The 23,632-nt window shown below is 44.7% G+C and overlaps 1 protein-coding gene across 2 annotated transcripts; it reads right to left on the reverse strand.

Moving 5' to 3' along the window:
* Positions 1 to 756: 756 nt before the first annotated feature.
* On the reverse strand, positions 757 to 22,838 carry plekhf2 (pleckstrin homology domain containing, family F (with FYVE domain) member 2). Of its 2 annotated transcripts, XM_061080501.1 has the most exons (3): positions 22,676 to 22,838; positions 21,051 to 21,293; positions 757 to 5,804 (listed from the first exon to the last, which is right to left on the reverse strand). In XM_061080501.1, exon 3 carries the CDS (start codon positions 5,791 to 5,793, stop codon positions 5,059 to 5,061), a length of 735 nt encoding a protein of 244 aa, XP_060936484.1. In that variant the 5' UTR covers positions 5,794 to 5,804; positions 21,051 to 21,293; positions 22,676 to 22,838; the 3' UTR covers positions 757 to 5,058. The 2 variants fall into 2 exon arrangements, with proteins under 2 accessions (XP_060936484.1, XP_060936483.1); XM_061080500.1 differs by lacking the exon at positions 22,676 to 22,838 and having other exon boundaries at positions 21,051 to 21,360.
* Between the last annotated feature and the right edge of the window lie 794 nt (positions 22,839 to 23,632).

A 23,632-nucleotide genomic window follows, 5' to 3' on the forward strand; every position in this document is an offset into this window, starting at 1 on the left:
TTGTTATTGATTTGTGGAGAGTAAAAAAATGACCAGTTTTTTTAGACCAGTTGATTTGAATATTTGGTTATCTGCAAATGTGAATTACCTGGAGAACACACACGCACACACACGTGACAGATCCTGTCGATCTGGACGAGCCAGGTGGAGTTGGCTTCAGCACCCAAGCGGAACCGAGGGGGTTTCCTGGTTTGTCTCCACTCGAGTTTCAAATCAGCTTCAACAACATGTTACATTCTGACCTGGATTCAGACTTCATCAACGGAACGTAAACATTGCAAATCCCAAGACAACATGTTTACTGCACTTTGTGTTTTGGCCAGTTTGTGTTTGATTTTGTGTTGTTACAAAATCAGCTTTTGTGCAATAAAAATCTGAATTAAACTGATTTAGTCAGAGTGTAAATGATTGTAGTTGGGTTTTATTTATGTGATTTCTACATCTTAAATAATTGTAGCTGAAGTTATTATTTCTACTCTATCAGGTTTAGTTTTGTTGGATGCAGAGACTTTTGAACTTTCCTGCCCTGACTGGTCATATGACATCAGATGATGGGGAATCATTTCCTGCTGAATATCAGATTTAGATTGTTATTGATTTGTGGAGAGTAAAACATTTGTTTTTCAGACCAGTTGATTTGAATATTTGGTTACTTGCAAATGTGAATTACCTGGAGAACTCTCTGACAAACGCACACACTGAACTCACACGCACGCGCACACACACACACACAGTGAATGAAGACAACAGTGCTACTTTAAGCGATGTATCATTTATAACATAAACTTAAAAGATTTCTGAAAGAATTAGTATTGGTCATAGATACACTGGGTTACATTCTGATTTCAGCCCTTTTTTAAAGATGCTTTAAAATTAATTTAAAAAAACAAACTGCCACCATCAATGAGAACATAAAAGCAAGTGAGAAGCAACAGCTCACATACAAAAAACAAAGTGACAGAACGTTGACCTGTTTCAGCTGTCGCAGGTTTCCTCCTCAGAAAAAATTCATATCTCAGGTTTCACTTGTCTGCAGCTGCTATCAGTGAATATTCCAGTCCTGCCGGTCTTTGCTGTTCACACTGAGCCACTGTAGCTTCCACACATCTCGGTGAATAAATCCATTGATTAATTATTCAACAAATTAGTGCAACTAACTGCAGAAATGTTTCTAATTTTCACTGCTTTTATGTCGTTGGTTGTTTGAAATACATTTGAATGGACAAAGTCTCAGCAGTTCACCACCTTGATTTCATATCATTCATTTAGGTCCATCATCTCGCTGGTGTTTTGTTTCGATGGGACTATTCACTCTCTGGGACAAGATATCATGATGGACAGCTGAGACTGACGTGTGAGGGTGGGACCTCGATACCACGGCGACACTTCACTATCACTCAGCACACTGCGAACCCAAAGAACACAAGATGGCAGTGTTTGCTTGGGAGTTGACAGTGATCAACTGAGCACAGCAGAGACTTGATAAATTCAGGAAATAAGTGAAAAGTAAATATAAACTCATTGGAAGTGAAGTTAAAATACATCAACTGTGTAGCTGAAGGGAAACTTGAAACCTTCTCCCTGCGTCTCACATTTTCTTCACCGGGTTTTATATTGTCGCTCGGTTAATGAAAACCGAGCGACAATATAAGACCATTGTTTAAACGTACAGTTGACAGAAGTGTCAGAGGCTGCTCAGTGTGAACAAACAGCTGGATCTTAAAATACCAAACAGCAGCAGTGACGACCAACATCTGGGGGGGTTCTGTATATTTTAAACAGCAGCAGGAGCAGTGAGGAGATTGAAGCAGTCACCTGCAACTGGAGCAACCAGCTAATTTAGCCAAAACCAAAATTTGGAGCCAGAATGCGTTTTCTTCAGGTGTAAACATGAAAGAAGAAGCAGCCTGAGTTTGTCTGGTTTATCCAGATGTGACTCTTCCTGCCTGCGGCCTTGAGTTCATGTCTGTTAGAATCTGGAGACCATGTGCACACCAGGAGGAAACCTGGCTGTGAATCCAGTGATGTTACAGGAGTTGACGGTAACCTGGTTACTAAAGTTTCTGATAACTCTGAACCAGGAGCTGAAGCTTTTTCAAACAGGACGATGAACAAGTCCTGCTGCTGACCTGCGACCTCCCCAGGGAATAGGGAGGGTTCAAATACAGATGTGGCGAACATGTCATCAGTTTGTGACGAGTTCAGGAATCACTGTGTTTAAAATGATGCTCATATGAACAAAGACGAGGAGGAGCTGAAACTGCGTCATTTCAGAACTGATCGTAGCTGTACAACAAAAGCATAAGAACCCAAAACAAATATGTACAAATGTACAAACAAAATCATCAGGATTAAAACAGAAAAGATTCATAAAAACAAAAAGATATCCGACAGAGTCACTGTAGATGTGAGTCCATGTGCCGACTTTAAGTGCAATCCACCGATAAACCCGCTCAGACTTTGTGTTTCTGGGTTGGACGGTGAAGTCGTCTCCTCGGCCACAGAGAGGAGGAAGAACAGCTGGTTAGTTATCATCACCGCCTTCATCTCTCAGGTGGTTTTTATTGCAGCGACTTGAACAACAACATAAATCTACCTCAAATAAAAACACAAAAAAAACTGAAAAAGGTCCCTTTCTTCCCCCTGTTCTGTCACTTTAAGAAGCGTTGCATGTAAAGATGCTGATTAATGCCGATGAATCGCAGCCATAACTAAGCAAAGTGTTTCTCTTTAAGATCGGCTGATGTGTTGCTTCCCTGTTTGGTTTCAGGTTGAGATGCAGTAAAGGTTTCCATAGTTTCCACTCAAATGCTAATCTGAAGGGTTTTATTCCAAAAAAACTGACATCTATTCTGGTTCCTGCACAACTTCAGATACTTTAACCACGAAGCAGACGTGTGGAGGAGCTGCTGCGACCGTCGGACCGCTCCGACCCAAATCACACCGACTCCACCTCACCTCCTTCTACTGATCGGAAACAAATAACACAAATAGTTCATGATTTGTAATCTATTAAAAGGTTTTTGCTGCCATACTAAGTTTAGGTCAGGTGGGGTTGTTTTGTGGGTTGTGAGATGAGTCACTTCTGCCTGCAGGAGTTTTAAATGTTGCCCAATTAAAAAGGAACAAACCCCTTCCGAGTCGCAGCAGGGAAGAGAAACTCCAACTGAAACTGATCACATGAACATCTGTGAGAAAACCTGAAAACTGAGACGTCACATGATCAGTCGACGGCTCTTTACCAAAGAAAAGTTATGGTGCTGAAAAAAGAAGGAAGGAAGAAAGGACACGAGGAAGGAAGGAGAGAAAGGGGAGAGGTTACACAACTCCACCAGCTGGGAGGAGCCAGGTTCAGAGAGGGTGCGTTTGTTTCGCCCTCTGATCTCAGCAAAGAGAAGAGTCACTGACAGGAAGTCGGATTTACAGTTGTCCAGTGAAACCACCTAAACTACTGAATCAGGACAAATTACAACAAGTGATTGCAAAAGAAAACACAGAGCAGTTCCTGTAATGAAGGATTATTGCATTTGGTTTCATTCTTTGACAGGAAGTGTCCACACAAACATCCCAACTGGAGAATTTAGACTTTCACACATTGCAGCCTCTGAACAGATCTTGAATCTAATTTTAACTCCTAAACTGACAGAAAGTCACATGTGCTGTTTCCTGATGTTACTGCTTTAAATACATTTCCTAGTCGTGCTGCTATAGCCTTGGTATTCTGGCTCCTGTATCAGAGCCTGTCAGCCTATTGGTGCACAATCATATGGGTGTGGCATTTCCAGCAGACAGATGTTAGTTTTGGGTATTTATGCATGGGCATGAGCTGAACCTGTCAGACACATAGTACAGGTTTTCCTGTTGTTGACATCTACACTCGATTTACTACTTTTTCAATTATAATAAGGTCAGAAATGACTGCAGTTTGCTCTGCAGCAGCTTCAGGAGGAACTCAGGTTCTGTTCTCCTTCAGTCCCTGATTCCCTTCATTCATTTAATCAGAAGCTGTTTTCAGACCTGCACTGAAGAACCAACAGTTTCCTACGAGTTTTATGAGAAAGACAAACTACAAGAAAATACTGAATACAATTTTTGGGACATTTTCCAGAGTTCATGTCTGAAAACAGTTGAGTTTAAAAGTCATGAACCTGAGAGAAAATCTACATCCGCCCCCCTGTGCTCTCAGAAGCCTGCATGAAAATGTAACGTATTTTTAACGACGCACAACTGGAACAAAAACTTGGTTATATCCCTGCTGTATATTCGACTGCACCCTGTGAGATGTGTTTCAGAGTCAAAGTCATCATGTAAATCCTGTTTCTTTATAAGGCACCTTGTGGCCACATAGGCAAACGGTAGAGTTAGTTTTTGGGGGAAAGCCGCTGAGAAAACTCAGTCAGTGTGTGAGCAGAGACAAACACACTGACTGAGAAACATGCTTCAGATGATTTGTCAGAAGCAGCTAAATTACGTTGACAATAAACGGAGAGTTTAGAGTAATATCTACATTTCTGCTGTTTATAAAAACGGTGGAAAATTTGCAAAAGACGGCAGAAAAACACCAAACTGTTAGAAAAAGGTTTGCTGGTATACCTGAAAGACAGAGGAGACAAAGGTTAGAGCCCAAACATTTGCTTTTCCCTGCAGAAATAACAACTGTCACCTTGTGTAGTTCATGGTCAGAAATCAAAAAGAATCCTCTCAAAAGGTGAAATTAATTTAAGAAGAGGACAGAGGGAGTTGCTCATTAGCACCATTGTTCTGTAGTGACGAACTGCAGCCTAATCAGGAGTCAAGTGCGACCTTTCCCCCCCCTCCTTGCAGTTCTGCTGGTCGCCCGGTTAATTCCACAGTTCACTGATTAATCAACACGCTCAGGAAGATGTTCTTCCCTGCAGGAATTACAGGGAAGTAAAATAAAACAGTTGGTTTTTCAGAGGAGCCTCCAGCTCTGAACCGAATTTAACAAATCAATCCTCAGAGGTGGAGTTCCTCTCACGGTGGAGCCTGAGCAGAGGAGAAAGACGGGGACGGGCCGGGTGGAGGACGATGTGTTCCTCAGTCACTGCTGTCGTCTTCGTCCTCATCGTCTGACAGGTTGTTGAACTTTGACCCCATCCGGCCGATGGAGTCTGACCGCGCCGCCAGGCTTCCCGACGTCAGCTGCACGAAGCAGTACTCGCAGACCCGAACAGGTTTGGACGACTGGCTGGGCAGGAGGAACTTCTTGTCGGAGCACGGCCCGCAGACCACAAAGCCGCACTTCCTGCAGTGGTGGCGGCGGCTGACAGGTGTGAACTTCACCTTCTGGCAGCGCATGCACACCGTCGCCTCCGAGTCAGGGATCCAGACGGCGGCGTGCTCTCCAGTAGGCGCCTTGCCGCTTTTCTGAAGCAAGTCTCCAACACATTTCCCTATGTGGTTCATCCACTCTGACTTCTCGGTGGCGGTGGCGGCATAGACAGCGAAGGACTTGGTGGGCGTCTTGATGAGCCAACCGTTGCGCAGGTCGCCCTCGTCCGGCACGGTGGCGATGGTGACGCTCTCCAGCGGGATGATGTGCTGCTTGTTGTACTTCTTCTTCTGGATAACGATGTTGCCGTAGACCAAGATGTCGTTGAAGAGGAAGAACTGCCGCGCCTTGGGCTTTTTACGGCAGAGCTTAGTTAGGACGCCTTCGCCAATTAGCACGCGCCCGGGGATGGCCAGCGGCTGCCCGGCTGCACCGAAGCAGCCCTCCACCACCCCGATGCGCTTGGAGTTGGCCTCGCTGTTCGCGAGCCGGTCCACCATCTTCACCTCACCTGAAGGGAGAGAGAGAGAGACAGACGTTAAACATTTTCATCAGCAGCTCGGCGTCATCACTCGTTTATTTCAAGCTCTTCTTTCAAAGATTAAATAAAAGACTCACTTTTATCAACTGTTAATAATATTGTAGAAAAGATTAGCCTTGAAACGAGCGTTCAGGATCAGTGGGACGTGGTGACATCAGCCAAATTCTCATTGATCCAAAACGACAAGTAGACAAAATTATTCTGTTCAATTTATTTGGTTCCAGAATCAAACCTGATTGACTCATCGGACTGAAACGGAAGGTGATGAAGGAAACTGACGCCTCGTGCTTGTAACACAACAACTTTTAAAGCCTTTTAAAACCCACATGTGATGAAGATCAACTCTCTAACCTCGGCCAACATGTGACGTGGTCTTTGAATGTTAAGTTGGAAATATCAGGAAAAGCCATGTGAACAAGAATGATATTCAGACAGCTCGTACCTCCACCAACAGTCTCCTTTAGAGGCCACGTTCAGGCTGGAGCCACACGACTGTTTTCATTTGAAAACTCATCAACTCGACTACAGATACTTCAGGTGTCCACACGACTCCGACAGTTTAGAGCCACGAAAACGGACAAGTTTGGAAATGCTGACAATTCTGCCACTAACCATCAAATGCTTCCTGTTTATACCAGCGTGTGGTCAAGTGATATGTGTTTTCAGGTGTGTTCAACTTAACTTAACAAATGTCAATAGCAGGAGAAAAAGGTCACTCGAAGACAGGGGGACGTTTTACAGTTTCCACTGTACTCCAGCACATTTAATGTGTTCTTATTTGTTGTGATCGATCCAAGATTATCCTGAGGATTCACCACAAGCGAGTGGACGTGTGGACGAGGTTTCTAACACGTGACGTGAAACTGGAAGAACAGGAATATCTCAGGATGAAGAAGAGGAGCCGAACACGTAGAAGACGAAGACGTCCACTTGGAAACACGAGGAGATTCCAGAGCTTTTGATGATGAGGCCGACGCCGTGTGGGAGGAGCTGGAAACAACAACCAATACCGACTCATCACTTCAGCACCACAACTAATAAGAACAAAATCCTCAAATATACGTGTGTAAAGTTGAACAGACTTTTCTTCCAGTTAATAAGCTACTGAGTCCACGTGGTGATTTAATTATTGAGATTTGTTTGTGGGCGGAGCTTAACTAAGTGTAGCAGAAGGAAAGCAGAGTGTAGGTGTAGCAGAGCCTCTTTCCAAACCCCAGAGCTGGAAACGATGTTAATGAGTCAGGATGCCAGTGCAGCCTGGGCCTGGCTCCCCAGTGATCTGCACACTAATGACCCGGAGAGAGAGCGGCAGCAGAGCGCCCTAGAGAGACAGCGGGGGGGGTGGGGGGGGCTGACATGTCGACCCTGTTAGCCAGGGCTCGCTGCCCACCACTGAGGCAATCAGGCAACCAGCTCCCATCAGCAGAGAGATGAGGGCACGACGAGCAGAGACTCCACAGAGAAAGAGAGGGAGCGGTGTAAACACAGGCTGGAGGCTCCACCCAGTAATCAAAACGAGACCGGGGGGGGGGGGGGGGGGGGGGGCAGACTGGAGAGAGCAGAGAAAACTAAACAAAAAAATGAATGAGTTTTCCTTCATCTGCGGTGACAGTGAGAAAAGCTTTCACAACAACACAGAGGCCACAAATATACACGTTTCAATTAGGGATGGGCATTCGATTAAATTGTCTTAATCGATCGTCGGGAGAGTTAATGACGAATTTTCGATTAATCATTAATATTTTATATTAAAATTCACTATTTATAGGCTGTTAAAATGCAGTGAAAATAGAAAAAACACAGCGTGTTTCCTCATTGAGGTCTTTATTACAAGATGAACAACTCTTGTGGCAGTTAAACGGGATCGTTCAATGTTTACACTTGAAAACATGCGCTGCTGTTCTCTTCAGCCGCGCTGAGAGAGCAGCTAGCCGCTGAGAGCAGCTAGCCGCTGAGAGCTAGCTCGATCTGATGGTTCTCGACCTCTCAGTCCGGTGGTTGGCACGTCCTCACCCCTGGAACCCCTCCACCAGACCCGGCTTTGTCCGGGTCGGAAGGGGCTAGCTTCGGAGCTAGCCTCCGCTAGCTCCGGCGGCTAGCTGCGGAGCTCGGCTTCATGTCCGCACACGGACCCTCAGTCTACGGGGAAGGGAACCCGTACAAACCCGGGTCTAGGTGAGGGGTTCCGGGATTGATGACGTGACAACAACCGGACTGAGAGGTCGAGAACCGTCAAATCCATCTAGCTCTCAGCGGCTAGCTCCTGGTCTTTCAGCGGGGCTTGTAAAGTATAACTCCGGGCTGCTTCCTACAGCTGCTAAAATCGTCACTGTGCTGCGTTCAGTCAACTCGGATATCCCGACCTCCTACTTAAAGAAGAGCAGTGGACTCCTCATGCGCTCATGGAGACGTATAGCTTTGCAGTGTTGGCAGTGAACGCAACATAATTTCGTCGATGACAAAATAATTTCATCGACGAAATTCTTAATGATCAATTAATCGATCGTCGATTAATTATGCCCATCCCTAGTTTCAATAGACCCTGACAGATGTGGATTTTCGGGAGCTGAACACGTAGAAGACGAAGACGTGAACTTGGAAACACCAGGAGATTCTAGATCTTCTGGTGATGAGGCCGACGCCGTGTGGAGGAGCTGTGAACAACAACACTGATCTTTCCACTGCAGAGTTTCTACGTCATGTCCCGCCTCCTGTTGCTCTACAGGCTCCGCCCCTCGCCTCAATGTTCCCACATGTTCCTGTTGTTGTGAAGGATTCGGACCCGACAACCTGCTGCTGCTTCACAAACACTAACTACACAAAATGTCTGAACGCATTGGTCGGGACATTGTCTGGATCTCATGGCTAACAGCTTACGACATGTAGTTATTGCTGCAACTAATAATAATTTTCATGATCATTCAACTGGTTGATTACAATGAATTATCTGTGCAGTGTGTGAGGGAAAAAGTCCCATTTGCTAGTGTAGCGCAACACAACTCAACGTCCACAACCCACAGATTTTCAATAGAAAATGTGAAGAGGCTTCAGAAGTTTCTGTTCAGGCTGATATATGCTTCTCCGTTTTGACTGAAACGAGAGAGAAACGCCCCCCCGTGCACCTCAAGGAGCTTTTCGTGCAGCTCTGATTTTTCTAACTATCCGTGGGCATTTCGGAGAGCCTAGGGACAGCCCTTGGCTGTGATTGGTCCGCTAACGACAGCATTTCCGGACCTAAAACTTCCGGTTTCATTCCCTGTGTCACAACAAACACAAACACAAACACAACTACGATTCTACGATTAATGTGACACATGTGTTAAGCCAGCGGAGTTGTTCGGCTGACGGTGGCTCGTTAGAGCACTGACGGCATGTGTGTACGGTCACATACGGTTATAACGAGCTTTCAAAATGGCTCTAGCGTGCTAGGCTAGCGTGCTAGCTACCATGCTAACTGTGGTGGTAACAGCGCCAAAACACGCTGTCACGACTTAATTCCACTTCTATCTTGACACTGTTTCTCAAACACCGTCAGGTTAGAAGCAAACACTGGGTAGTAGTTAGTGTCGGGAGTCCCTGCTGACTGTGTGTGGAAGCTGGGGGGGGAGCTAGCTGCCTCCGTGTAGCTTCAAGCTTTGGGATTAGCAACGCAGTTCGGAAACAAGACCTTGGAACCGCTGCGCTAAGAAACGATAACATCAGCATCTTGACCTGCTGGGTGTCACTTTATTTTATTTAGTTGCCATCGTAGCTACACTGTGTGTGAGGGAAGTGGGGAGTAAGTAAATAAACAGCATGGACTTCTTCTGATTACTCGTGAGGTAGGCTTCTCCAAGCTTGTCTTCCGTTGTGCCACCTACTGTTTTGGCGGTGAATTGTTTTCAGGACCCCAGACTCGGAGAAGCATAAATGAAAAAGATTCCGTCGGATCCGTCCGTCTCTCCGCGCCACGGAGTCGGAGTCGCCTACTGGAGCCTCTAGTCTTTAACATAGAATTTAAAGATCCAACACAACCAGAGCTCATGGTCTCTTTTGTTATACCTAATATTCAGCTGCTTTACTCTGACGATAAGTGCCACTCAAACCCACTCCGACTCCATCACATGCAGATGATGAGGTCAGTGTTGTCTAAACTGAGCCAGTTCTCAGAATCAGAGAAACAGGCAGAGAATTGCTGAGAAATGGAGGATATTTTAGTACACGGGTGGTTTTGTTAAGGCTCAGCTGGAGTTGTTGCTTGGAATGTGAATGCAGTCCAGGCTACTGGCTCGGCTACCTTCGGTTACAGGAGCAGTGGCTTTAGATAAACCCGATGATTAATTCATTAAGAGTCCTCTCTCTCAGCTTACAAGGTCTGGCCATTTGCTGCAAGGACACAATCAGATTGAACCTTCCCCAGAAAAGAAAAATATAAATCCTCTGGAGATAAAAACTTAGTCTTCAACCCACTGATGGTACAGGTCACAAGCGGGTTTGTGCGGCTGCAGCCGTTGTTGAGCGTAAAGCAAAATGTCCCTTTAAAAAAAGGTAGTAGATTTTTAACTCTTCTCACGAGAACTCATGATAGCTGCAGGTTCTGCTAAAATCAGTCAAAAATGAACTGTTTTTATTTAAAAAGATCTTTAAAAACATTATCGACTGTTAGTCTATGACAGTGATCAGTGCTCTCCACACTGACTTTACCGCCTGCATTAGCAGCCCCACTGCATTACTCCGCTGGTCAACACATATATATATATATATATATATGCCTTTGCGCAAAATGGGACATGGTGTTTCTAAGTCTTCAACATGACCTGCTATTAAACCTCCAGTAGTACAACAATGAGAAGCCTTGGGAAGGAAGGGAAGCAATTAGTCATCCGCTACAGGGAGAGAGTGACGATGACAAAGACAGGGAGAGAAGAGAGACAGTGTTTCTGTGAACAGCAGCCACAAGGACACCATTTATCCTGAGGGTGAATATGAGGGCACACACTGTCACAGATGAGGCCGTCTCCCGGGGGGGTGATGTCATGGGGGGAGACGCCCCCTTCCTGAGAATAGAGAGAGGGTTGTCCTAGGGCTGCTCGATTATGGAAAAAAAACATAATCACGATTATTTTGGACAATATCGAAATCACGATTATTCAAACGATTATTATGTGCCCTTATTCTGAAGTCTATGCTTTATTCTTTAGATGACTGGAGCGTCCGAAATAAAGGGAATCACTTCCGGTTCAGGTAAACACTGATGACGGCGGCGTGTCTTATTCCACCGTGAAACCAGGATATCGGTGCCCGGTTATTCTAACCCTTAAAGATGGCAACCCTCTCCAAAAAAACACTTTGTAACTGAGAACTTTGAAATGTCCTCTCATTATTAAATGGGGCTGTCCTCCCTTTCGCCATTTTCCACCCGCGCTGTTTTTTAAATACCGCCGGTCACCACACACACAACTCGCCTCCTTCTCTTCACCGCTGCTGGAGAGCGAGTGCCAGTCAGCGGGAGAGCGCTGAATGCTTTGGGGGAGGGACTGAATTGCACATGCGCGTCTCTTTCGAAAAAAATGCCAAATAATCGTTTCAACTCGATTATAGTAGTTTGGAGATCGTTTGACCCCATTATCGAAATCACGATTAAAATTCGACCGATCGATTAGCCCTAGGTTGTCCCCTCATTATCATGACCAAGAAAGCTATATGATTTTACATGGTATAGAAATATGCAATTAAAACAATTGTTAAAACAAATGCGAGAGAAAGCATTTAAGATTTGACACATACACAGACATTTAATTTAAATAAAATTTTATTTTGTTTGTATAGTGCTAAACCATAATAAACATTTTTTTCCAGGCATTTTGTCCGGGATGAAGTGATCCCCATAAGTGGTTGATTACTATAACTGAATTGCATAGCAACGGACAGACGGCCACACACAAACAGACTCCGCTGATCACTCTTTTCCTCACGTTGACACACACAGGGTGTTGGGTTTAGATGCCGTAAGTAAAAGATAAAATCCAATAGAGGGCAATCACAAACACAGCGACAACCACGCAGATGGAGGACCATGACCAACTGTACAAGCTCAACAGGTTTGCACTTTTCCACGCGTCCTTCTCTTGCTGCACAGCGTCCTCGTGCTGCAGCACGTTCTCCGCGTGCTGCCCTGCTAGCTCTGCGTGCCGCAACGCATTCTCTGCGTGCTGCACCGCGTCCTCCTCGTGCTGCACCGCGTCCTCCACGTGCTGCAACGCGTTCTCCGCGTGCTGCCCTGCTTTCTCTGCGTGCTGCACCGCGTCGTCCGAGTGCTGCACCGCGTCCTCCAAGTGCTGCACCGCATCCTCCGATTGCTGCACGGCGTCCTCTGAGTGCTGCACCGCGTCCTCGGCGTGCTGCACCGCGTCTTCCGAATGCTGCACCGCGTCCTCCAGGTGCTGCACCGCGTCCTCCAGGTGCTGCTCCACATTCTCTTTGTGCTGCTCCATGTGGCGTCTGAGTGCAGCTAAATGTTCTCGCAGTGCTGCTGCATATTCTCGCAGTGCCGCAACATGTTCTCTCAGTGCCGCTACATGTTCTCCGAGTGCTGTACATTGTGTGTGGTGCTTTACGTTCTCCGAGTTCCCCACATTCACTGTATGCTCCTGGTCCTCAATAAGCACCATGTTCTCAATAATCTCCATTTTCACTGGATTGCTTTTGTCCCGTATGCGTTGTCTTTTTTGCTCGGCCCCAAAATGCTGAACTGCTTCTTCAAGGCCCAATTCAGTATGTGCTCTCATCTCAGACTGCTTTCATCAAATGTTCTTGTAGAACAAGAACAAATTTGAAAAGGAAAGAAGACACGGCAGAAAACAGTAAGGCACATTGCTGTTGCTTTGAAGAAGATGAACTTCAAAGACTGAAAGTCTTTAAAAATGTTAAACAAAGGACATTTCTTTCATTGATAACAAATTTCCTCTGATCATACATGCAATGTTGGTCAGGTAAAGGCCGATTTATACTCGGCTTTTTACGGACGCACGCACGTGAGCGACGCAACACGCCCCTCGCGTACTTGCGGGGGGCGTGTTGCGGCTTGCGTGCGTCAGCCAATTTTTCTGACTATACGACAAAGCGACGCGAGCCTCACGCAGCCCGCGAGGCTTGTGATTGGTCTGCTTACTACATCCCGTCCGGAGTCGCATTTCCGGTTTCAATCCCGGAAACTGCGGAAGCCACGGAAGATTTAGAAGAACGAATATGGACCAAATAGAAGAGCACTTGGCAGAAAAGATCCGAAACCATGACCACTAGTAGAACCCGTCACTAACCGGAGGATTCATCCGCCAGAAAAAGGCTCTGAGGAGCCGCTGTGGCGATGTCAATAAACGTGTTCCACACACGAAGAAGAGCCGACTTCAACAACAAACATTACTCCGCCTAGTGGTCTGGCGGTGAATTGCGTTGCAACACGCGCAACTCTGGGGGAATTATAAACCAAAACGAGTCCATAGAAGCTGCGTGCGTAAAAAACGACTAATTCGGCCTTAAGGCCTGTGTGGGCGTCTGTGGCTCAGGGGTAAGAGCGGGGTGGACCACCCAACAAAAAGTGCGGTTTGACCCCAGTCTCCCACATTCCAAGTAGGGCTGCAACTAACGACTATTCTGATAGTCGATTAGTCACCGATTATTGAAACGATTAATCGACAAATCGGATTATGAATGACACAAATTCTCAATTGCTCTTATTTAGCAAACAGCTTTTAAATTAAGCTTGAGGTTGTTCGAGGCATGTGATGACTGAAAAGACAATAAAGATCGATGCTTCATTTAATAACTGCACTGTTTACACAAAACCAAAGAAAAACAAGTTTTTGTCCATTTAAACCCAAGGACAGGCTAGTGCTAATAATTTTTTTTTAATTTAAATTCAAGTTTCCCTTTTTCCTGTGAACCAAGAACAGGCCAAGTGCTGATACTAAAAATAAATTAAAAATCAAGTATCCATTTTTCCTGTTAACAAAAAGGACAGGGAAAATAATGTTAATAAAAACGTCAACAAACAAAACAACAGTCTTCTTCGGACTAAATGATTGTGATTGAAAAAAGACGTTTGTCAGACAATATATAACATTTCGCTTTTAAACTCGTTAAAAAAAAGTTTAAACCATATTTTTGTAATGTAGAATTCTGCGCACAGGTATATGGCAAGCTAGCTAACAGGCTATCTTACCGAGGCGAGTCCGCATCGTCTACGTTACAATGTCAAACGTGCCTCCTCCTTAAATGCGCATGTCCTGCTTCCATGGAGAGCAGGTCCGCCGTACAGATATTGCAGGTAGCTTTTTTTCGGGGTATTTTAAGGGTGAAGTTCTCCGGAACTTTTGACTTCCTGGTACGCGATGCAGCGGACGCCGCCATTGGTCCATTTTCTGTCGCTATTGCACATGCGCGACTGTTATCAATCTTTTAGGGATAGGAAGGAAGCGAGATGAATCACTCCTCAGCTACTTCCATCAGCACCTCCGGTAAAACAACGTTTAGTTCAGCTGCACGGCACGAGAAACACGAGCTATGACGTAACCAACGATTCATCAACGAGTAAATTCGTCGGTGACTATTTTTGTCATCGATTTTTTTTCCTACAAATCGAATATAAACTAAACCCCAAATTGCACCTGACGGCTGAGTCAGCAGTGTATTAGTGATGTATGATCGAGAAGGTTGGGTCAAGACTTCATGTCTGTGACTCCTGAAACAAACATGAGGTGCTATGCTAGAGAAAGAAAATGGAGCACTGATAAGCATTCTAATCAGCCAACAGACAAGTTTAGTTTTACATCTTTTATAAACTCTCTCTTGGAAGCGACCTACTAATTCCACAAACGTCTGTGGAACGCATACCTCTCCAACCGTTCAACTTATCAACTGCATACTAGGCATGTGTATTGTTAAGGGCCAAGGGAAGTGCAGTGTCAAATTTGGTGCATTGTGATACGTTCAATAAAAATATGAATTGAATAAACTGGTGACCAGCACTCTGTAGCAGTCAGTGGGGGCGGGGCAGTGTGCCTTCAGTCTGGACCAATGAACTACAGTAGTGGTCGGCAACTGGGTCAACCCATGGGTCAAAAGAGGCAACAGATCTTTTTGATAATATGATTACCTATATCACGAAATCGGACTGGTTTCATGTTTAAACAAAAACATGTGATTATGGCAGTGGGATTTCTATGTCCTGTCCTGTCTCCTGCTGCTCCACCCCTCGTCTGAATGTTCCAGAAACGTACTGCCGTTATTAACCCGTCTGCCCCGGACCATCTCCTGCCAAGTTCTTCATACGTGAAAGACAAACTACGTGTCCATGTCCGAAAACAGCCTCAACCCCTAACCCTGCCGTATAAACACAGAGTGCTCGACTCGTCTCAGGGGAAAAGAAAAGGCACGTAGAGCAATATTTATTTGCTCATAGTTATATGAGCCAACTAAGATTTGAAATCTTCCATTTTTAGCTCTAAGAGCCTTACAGAAGAGCAATGACTAAACAGCCATTTCCAGCAGTTGCTGTGTCCTGACCTCAGCTGTCTTTATGCTGACCAGTGCAGTGATTAAACGTTCCCAACCAAACGCTTTCCATTTCAACGTCAGCAGAAATATGACCTTTAGTACACACAAGGAAACTTTCAGAATAAAATGAGTTTAATTCTGTTAAAGTGTACTAATCCTTTAATAACTAGTAACACAATCTATATCTAACAAACAATAATGCTAATAAGATGAGAAAACACAAGAGCTCTGCTCTGAGGTATAGATAAACACTTTCTTTATAGGATTATACTTAACTATAGATCCACAATAGATGATTTACTTTAGTACGAGTGTCTCAGAGAAAAGAGAGTTCCCAGACTCCGATGTGACTTCAAAAGACTTGTCTGACAAGAGCAGCAACATCCTACAACTGAAACCAGAGAATGTTTAATAAACATAGAAAGAAAACCTGTCAAATAATAATATTAAAAAAATGTAGTAAATCTTTAGATCCTGATCCACTTCATTCTTTTTGATTTCCCTCCACTCTGAAACTGTTTGGGCCAATCACAAACTATTAATCTAAATTTGGGCAGGTTTGGTAATATGACTGACAGATGAGAACCAAATGGGAGTGGCCTGTGTAATTCACATAATAAAAATCCTTGTGTTTTTTCACAGAAATGTGCAAACAACAGAACTCCAGCTGCAGCTGTTCTGAAGGCTGTGGCAAAATGAATGCTCTCTGGGGATTAAACCACTATAACCATTATTGTGTGTTGCTGGGATTTAGGTGTTGTGTCTGTGAAAGCTGCAATCTGTGCCGGAACTCATTCAGTCCTGAAGTCACTGCTGTTTTCACAGTGGGCAGGTTTAATCAGTCACTCATACAGGTTCAAACAAATATCTGGTAACTGATCCGTCAAGTGCACGCTCCAACACGCAGACAACTCCCACTGACTGGGTGAAATCCATCAGATGCAGGAGCAGAAGCAGCTTCACAGAGATCTTTCACGTCTTCTAATATTAACAAGTCTTTGTAGACACATGGTAACTGAAGTTTCACCAAGTGTTTCATATACTTTGGCAACCAAACCACATACATGGTCTGACCATGCGCCTGAAGTTGGTTATACTGGTAGTAATTCATATAAAAACAAACACAATACAAATACCTCAGGATTAAAAAGAGGAACACGTAGAAGATGCCGAAAACCACGTAAACTTGGACAGAGATTCAAGAGCTTTAGGTGATACGGGTCAATAAGCTACAGGCAGCAGAATGTACATGTCTTGTCCTGCCTCCAGCATGCTCATCCCCGGTTCCACCCGTCACCTGAACGCACCAAAGATTTTCAGGTTGTTGTGAACGGGTCTGATCAAACCATCCCCTTCCGTGTTCTTCATATTTAAGGACAAAGTCCGGAGAAAGGCCGCACCCACATTTTCCAGAGTACATGTCAAAAAACAGCTCTACAGAGAACCCAACACTTAAGTTCTGTGTAAAAAACAAACCATTCAAAGCTTCATCCTACACTAACACTCAAAGGTAGGCTAGCTGGATGGTAACATGAGCAGGAAAGGTAGTAGTGTTGGGTTAAAAACAAGACTAGCAGGATGGCGTTCCTGAGGAATGTGCTCGGAACAGACAGACATCTGTTTCCCTCATTCTGCTGAACTCGACCTTTGAGCCTTTCCACTGCAAATAAACCCGACAGGTAGCAAACACTGTTAATCCTGGATGTTTATGAATGCACCAGGAAAACCAAAATCACTTCAGGTCAAAACCTCATGTATTGGTTGGACCTCAACACCACAGCTCCACTTCACGATCACTCCTGCAAAAGACTCAGACTCACAATGATGGAAGATGGAAGAGTTCTTGTGCTGAATATTTTGGCTTAATTTCTGGACAGTGGGAGGAAGTGATGCATCGTCCATCTTTATTTACAGTCTTTGGTGCAAAGATGCTTTGAAAACCCCTGTGAAAACGAACCTGCATTTGTTAGGAACAAAATACCAAAGGAATCGACCCTGTCTGAGAAGCAACATAGACTGCCTCACTTTCAAAAGCAACCACAAGGGAATCAAAACTGCCGGTGGGTTCTGTTTTGGTAATCATGTTAACGTTAACCATCACAGGTGCCACGCAAACTGCACAGTAATTAGATATCAGGATATGAATAACCAGAATTCTAAAGGTTTCATGTAAACGCCATATCCCAAATATGATCCACACCGGGTGAAGCTTCACAAAGAACAGTACTAGTAGAGTAAGACGTGCTTCAACCAGGTTACCTCCAATCAGTGTGGGTAAGAGATATTCAGCATCAAGTGACTGAGCAGAACCTCAGGACATTCAGAACATCTGACAGGAAAGGTTCATGAGCAGAAAACAGCAGAGACGAGACCATGAAGTGAGAGATTCGCTGCTCAGGCTCCATGAGAAACAGAGAAGTGAAACTGAAACACCTTTAAATACGAGTCGATGGCAGTAACAACTGGAATCTTCTGCTAACTCTTTCCTGCTGCGGTGTCATGGCCAACGCTTGGATCTGGTTCCTGATTGGACAAAACCAAACCTTTTCTTTCATGTTTGACCTAAAAAGTTCACATCTGTTGAGTCTCTGCTCTCGACACACAAGACCTTTGTCCAGAGGCGAGGGCTTTAGTCCAGACTCCATCATATCATTTTTCAAGCCAACATGCCAAACATTGATGGTTCCTGGGTTTAATCAATATGAATATGCTGCTTTGTTCGTCTCATGTTGTACATATATATATATATTCAGTATTTTGGGGGGTGGACTGTTGGGGGATCCACATGATTCACCATTTAAAAAAATAAAGACTTATTCCTTAAACAAGAAATGTATCGAGTGCTCAATCTAAACAACAGATTCTGAACTATACAGCGTCAGCGCCAGTGCATCAAATGAAGCGCTCCCTCATCCCCATGGCAACCATGAACCAACCTGCTCTTTTCTGCATGTAATCTGCATCCATTTATAAACAGAGACACACTGGATTACCTGCTGGGTGTTGGATTACACAGGAAGCCAGGACAGACACTGAGCCCACTGAGTGAAAGCACAGGTGATAAGCGGTCGGGTACTTAGTGTAACTCGGCCTCGCCCTCGTCACCTCCAGCAGAACTAGTTTTACAATGCTACGAGCTGACTCCGCCCACTCGCAGTCCCACAATGAGCGGCTCATCACCTGAGTGGAAACTGTCCAGTTTGTTCTCCACAGCTTCCAGAGTCGGCTGTTAATCCACCTCTGACCACGCTGACCACTGAAGGAACTGCCGCTCTGCACAGTGATCGGATAGAATCAACAATACATCCTTGTATTATATTTGGTTGGATTTTGTTTTGAGAGGTTGATACCTGCAAAAATTTGGCTTTATTATCATAATCTGCACCACAGACTGTAAATAAAGAAATCCCACTATCCAGTAGGGGTGGGAATTGGCAAAAATGTGACGATTCAATAGTATTGCGATATTTGGGCCACGATTCAATAGTATTGCGATTCTGCGATATATTGCAATACTGCAAGTATTGCAATATATATATATATATTTATATAACTGAAGTGCAAAAACTTTGTCCTTGAACATTCAGGACACAGGACCTTTGTAATTATTTTCTGAATAGGAGACCTCTCACATGAACACTGAGCTCCCAGCACATAACTTACAATTATTTAAATATAATACAGTAACATAAAGCAGACATAATAGAGTAACATAAACCTGAGAATAATCATATAAATAAGAGTAACCTAGAGCTTCAATCAAATTGAGAAAAATGAACAAATGTGTACTACTAGAGTCCAGTCCAGTTGGTCAACATGCTCAGATGTTAAAGTTCCTCTGGAACGTTCCTATATCTCCTGCAGTGGAGAACATCCTTTCCGCAGACACACGAGGTATATTTCATGCTCTAAAACTCTCCTCGTCATGCTTTGCCAGCCAGGGGCTGTTACATATATAATTGTAAATAAAGTATTAAAAAAATTTTAAAATATTGCAATACTTTGTGCTACAGTATCGATATTATCGTGGGCACAAAATATCGTGATACTGAACAGAATCGATTTTTTCCCCCCACCACTACTATCCAGAAATGAAGCCAACACATCCTCGATATGAACGCTGCCATCTTGGATCTGAAGTGAGTCGATGCAGTAGTGATCAGGAGATGGAGTCATACTAGCAAATCCCCATAGAGACACACATTCAACCAATTAGGAGTCAGTCTCAGCTGTCAATCATCATCTTGATGTCTCTGTCCGTTTTTAAATCACCAAACAGCTAATGAAAACCAAACTGATCAGAAACACTTGAACAAACATCAGTGTGAGAAGAAAGACACGTTCTTTGCTTGTTTTCTTGGCAGCGTTTATGACCCGTCGGATCTTCACAGTGTGCAAATGACATTTCACACACTTGACAAGCAGTTAATCAACTAATAGAATCATCAGATCAATCAAAAATCACAACAAAAATAGATTACAGCCACGAAAGACAGAAAAGTAAAAGTGACAGTGTGTTGTGGAACCTTCACACAGCAACTGGCAGCTTGTAAGTAGGTCTACGAACAGGGGGGGGGGGTCAGGAATTCTGTTCTTACACTAAGCAGCATGCGACTGAGTGTAAATGGATAATCAGCTTGATCCCAGCCGACATGTGAACGAGCAACAGCTCCGTCCTCTCACAGGAGAAGTCAAGTCACAGCAAAAGAGGATTTAGTGCCGAGAAAATCCCGACTACCGACCTGACTCGAGCGCTAACTTCCCTTTTTCTTCTCTGGACGAAAACGTGTCACTTTAGCTGATGTAAAACTAACGGACGAACTTTAAACTTTACGCTACCGGGGGACAGTTTATCGTTATTAAAAAGGTCCAGTGTGTACGATTTAGGTGAAAGTGTGTAATCATCTAAATTGTGCGAATAGTTGTAGGATGAGCCCTTTATATTCCAATACTTTATAATGACATACTATTAATTTAAATACTTTATATTTACATACTTTATATTTAAATACTTTATATTAACGCCAGGAGTGGGTCCTCTCTACGGAGGCAGCCATGTTTTTTACAGTCGCCCAGACTGGACTAACTAAACTTTTGAAGTTTTTCTGACAAGTGAAGTTACCACAGGTTCTCTGTCATGTTTGGAAGGGTGTGGGGGGGTTCACCTGCAACATGACACTTCACCACTAGATGTCACTAAATCCTACACACTGCACCTTTAAATCACACATAAAGTTAAACTTGTACAAACTGTGCCAAACGTGATAAATGGTTCCCAGAGACTCGGGTCCCGGTGACTTTGATCTCCTGTGATGTTCTCCTTTGAGGTGTTGTCCTTTGATGTTCACACTTTCAACTCGTTTCCTGACTCCAGGAGTTTGGGGCTCGGCTGGAGGCGTTAGCCTGTTAGCACGGAGGTTAGCTTCCAACACACCGCTCGGTCATCGGTGTGGAGCTCGAAGTTACCTCTGCTCACTCAACCCCCCACCCCCCACAGCCCGGCCCGGCTCGGCTCGGCCCGGTCCGGCTCGACTCGCACCCCGCGGGGGGGGGGGAGAAGAGGGAGTACGTCAAGGAGCTAACTCCGAGCAGCTAGCGCCTGTTAGCATGAATGGGAAAAGTCGGACGGAGCCGGAGGAGGCGACAGAGGGAAGTTTGAAGTGAAGGAAGAACTCGACGTACCGGAGCGAGAGGTCCACACCGAGCCGAGCTGGTCCCGCACCGGGTCCGCACCGGGTCCGCTCCGGGTCCCTGCTCACCGAGGCTCCGCTGACACACACCGACTCACGGCGCCTCTCAGTCCGCCTCTGCGTCGCCTCCGTCCCGCTGCTCCGGACTCACAACAACATGGCAGCGGAGCCGCGCTGCTGCCTTCAGGGACCGTGGGAAAACACAGCACTCAGCAGCCGAACCCCCGACCTCGCTCTGCTCATCAACGAGAGGATGAGGCAGACAGCAGTTATAGAAAAGAAGAAACAATAACATGAAACAATAAACTATGTACATCACTTTCATCTTTTATCTTTCACAACAGTCAGACAAAGTATCTGAATAGAAATGTACTTTAGTAAAGTAAAGTTCTTCACTGCTGTGATTTGTCTCACAGGTTGTGTTGTTACTTATTGTATCTGAACATTAGTCTGTATATCAGGTTTGTCGGTGTTGACTATAAAGTGTCATTTTATTTAAATTTTAAGTTGCTATTTAAAATAAAACTTGCCACGGGCAACAGAGTGAAATTAGCCTGTCGAGCTAACTCGGGCTCATTACATTTAGCTGTTGATTGATGAGCCTTGTCAAATACACAAATATGCATATTTGCGTATCACAGGTCACAATGGTGGATCCAGTATAGCAGATTCTATATCGCGCAGGCTGATCGTAATAATAATGGCGGATCCTTAATGGCGTTGGCATCAGATAACGGTGGTGGACCAGGACCACGACCGAGGCGGCAGCTGATGATGGATCCTAACTGGCGGCAATGGACTATAGTGGATCTGGTCTTGATGCTGGATCATGATCTTGCTGCTGACCAGAGACTATGATGCAGCAGGACTGCTTGACATATAGTATTGAAGTTATCCTTCAACATGTTTCCCCTCATCATTGCTGATGAAACCTTTCTCCTGATGATGTTCTCCTCTACACATCTGTGTCACTTGTGTCCGTCCTGGGAGACGGATCCTCACATGTGTCTCTCTGAGGTTTCTACGGATCTTCACCTGTTAAAAGGGTTTTTAGTAGTTTGTCCTGACTCTTGCTGAGGGTTAAGGACAGAGGATGTCTCACCATGTTAAAGCCCAATGAGACGAATTGTGATTTGTGAATGTGGGCTATACAGATAAAACTTGATTGATTGATTGATTGAAAAACATGAAATGAAAATGAAATACATATACACACACACATAAAAATGTATATGTATGAGTATATATATGTAATGTGTGTGTCATGAACACAGTCCCTGGTGTAACAGAATATAAACATGTATCAAACTGTTTGTGTGAGGTGGTGATTTCTGAGTCAGAGTTTCAGACCTTGAACTCCAGTCAGCTCTGATCCGAAATCCTTTTGTTCAGCCGGGACAAGTTAGTACAGCTCCGTTCAACAACAAGTCAGTACAAAGTTCTGTTCATGATTCATGAAAACACCTTCAGACACGAGACGGAATAAAAGAGATGCAAGAGAATATAAAACACACTCGGTGACGAGAGGATAAAGCAGAATAAACAGAAGCACAAATGAGCAGTTGAGGGTAAGAGGATCAGGACACTTCCTGGATCCAGAGGAACGGAGGAGCTTACTGAGTCCTCAGTGAGACGCTGGAGACCAGATCAGCTTCACTAATCATCTCTGTGAGAACAGCACAGCGTCTCAACTCTCTTTTCACTCACATGCAGAACAAACATCTGCTTTATAGATTCACTGACACATTTCAAGTTAAGTCACTTTTTCTTTTCCGAAGCTGAAGTGACGACATCACACTTCTCTGTTCACACACAGGTTGTCAGCTCGCTCTGCAGACCCACAATGCATCAGTGCATCTGTCACTCCTCTCTGTTTGACTGACAGGCCAAAGGCCATGTGTGTTTGTGTGTGTGTGTGTGTGTGTGTGTAGGGAGGGGGGGGGGGGGGTAGTGTTTGACAACTTTCTTTAACGTTAGATACACAAAACCAGTTCAGGGTCTAAACCTGTTGAATGAGATGTTTGACCTGTGGTGATGCTGGTTGCAGCTTCTGAAACTGGGACCTGAGTAACTGAGCTGCTGCTGGACAGAACCTGAAGTAAAGACCTGGAGTCAGTCCTCAGAACCTGAGGTAAAGATCTGGACTCAGTCCTCAGAACCTGAAGATCTGGACTCAGTCCTCAGAACCTGAAGACCTGGACTCAGTCCTCAGAACCTGAAGTAAAGATCTGGATTCAGTCCTCAGAACCTGAGGTAAAGATCTGGACTCAGTCCTCAGAACCTGAAGATCTGGACTCAGTCCTCAGAACCTGAAGACCTGGACTCAGTCCTCAGAACCTGAAGTAAAGACCTGGATTCAGTCCTCAGAACCTGAAGACCTGGACTCAGTCCTCAGAACCTGAAGATCTGGACTCAGTCCTCAGAACCTGAAGTAAAGACCTGGATTCAGTGCTCAGAACCTGAAGACCTGGACTCAGTCCTCAGAACCTGAAGTAAAGACCTGGATTCAGTGCTCAGAACCTGAAGACCTGGACTTAGTCCTCAGAACCTGAAGTAAAGACCTGGATTCAGTCC

The sequence above is a fragment of the Limanda limanda genome, chromosome 11 (genome assembly GCF_963576545.1).
Source record: "Limanda limanda chromosome 11, fLimLim1.1, whole genome shotgun sequence".
In the NCBI taxonomy this organism is placed as follows: domain Eukaryota; kingdom Metazoa; phylum Chordata; class Actinopteri; order Pleuronectiformes; family Pleuronectidae; genus Limanda; species Limanda limanda.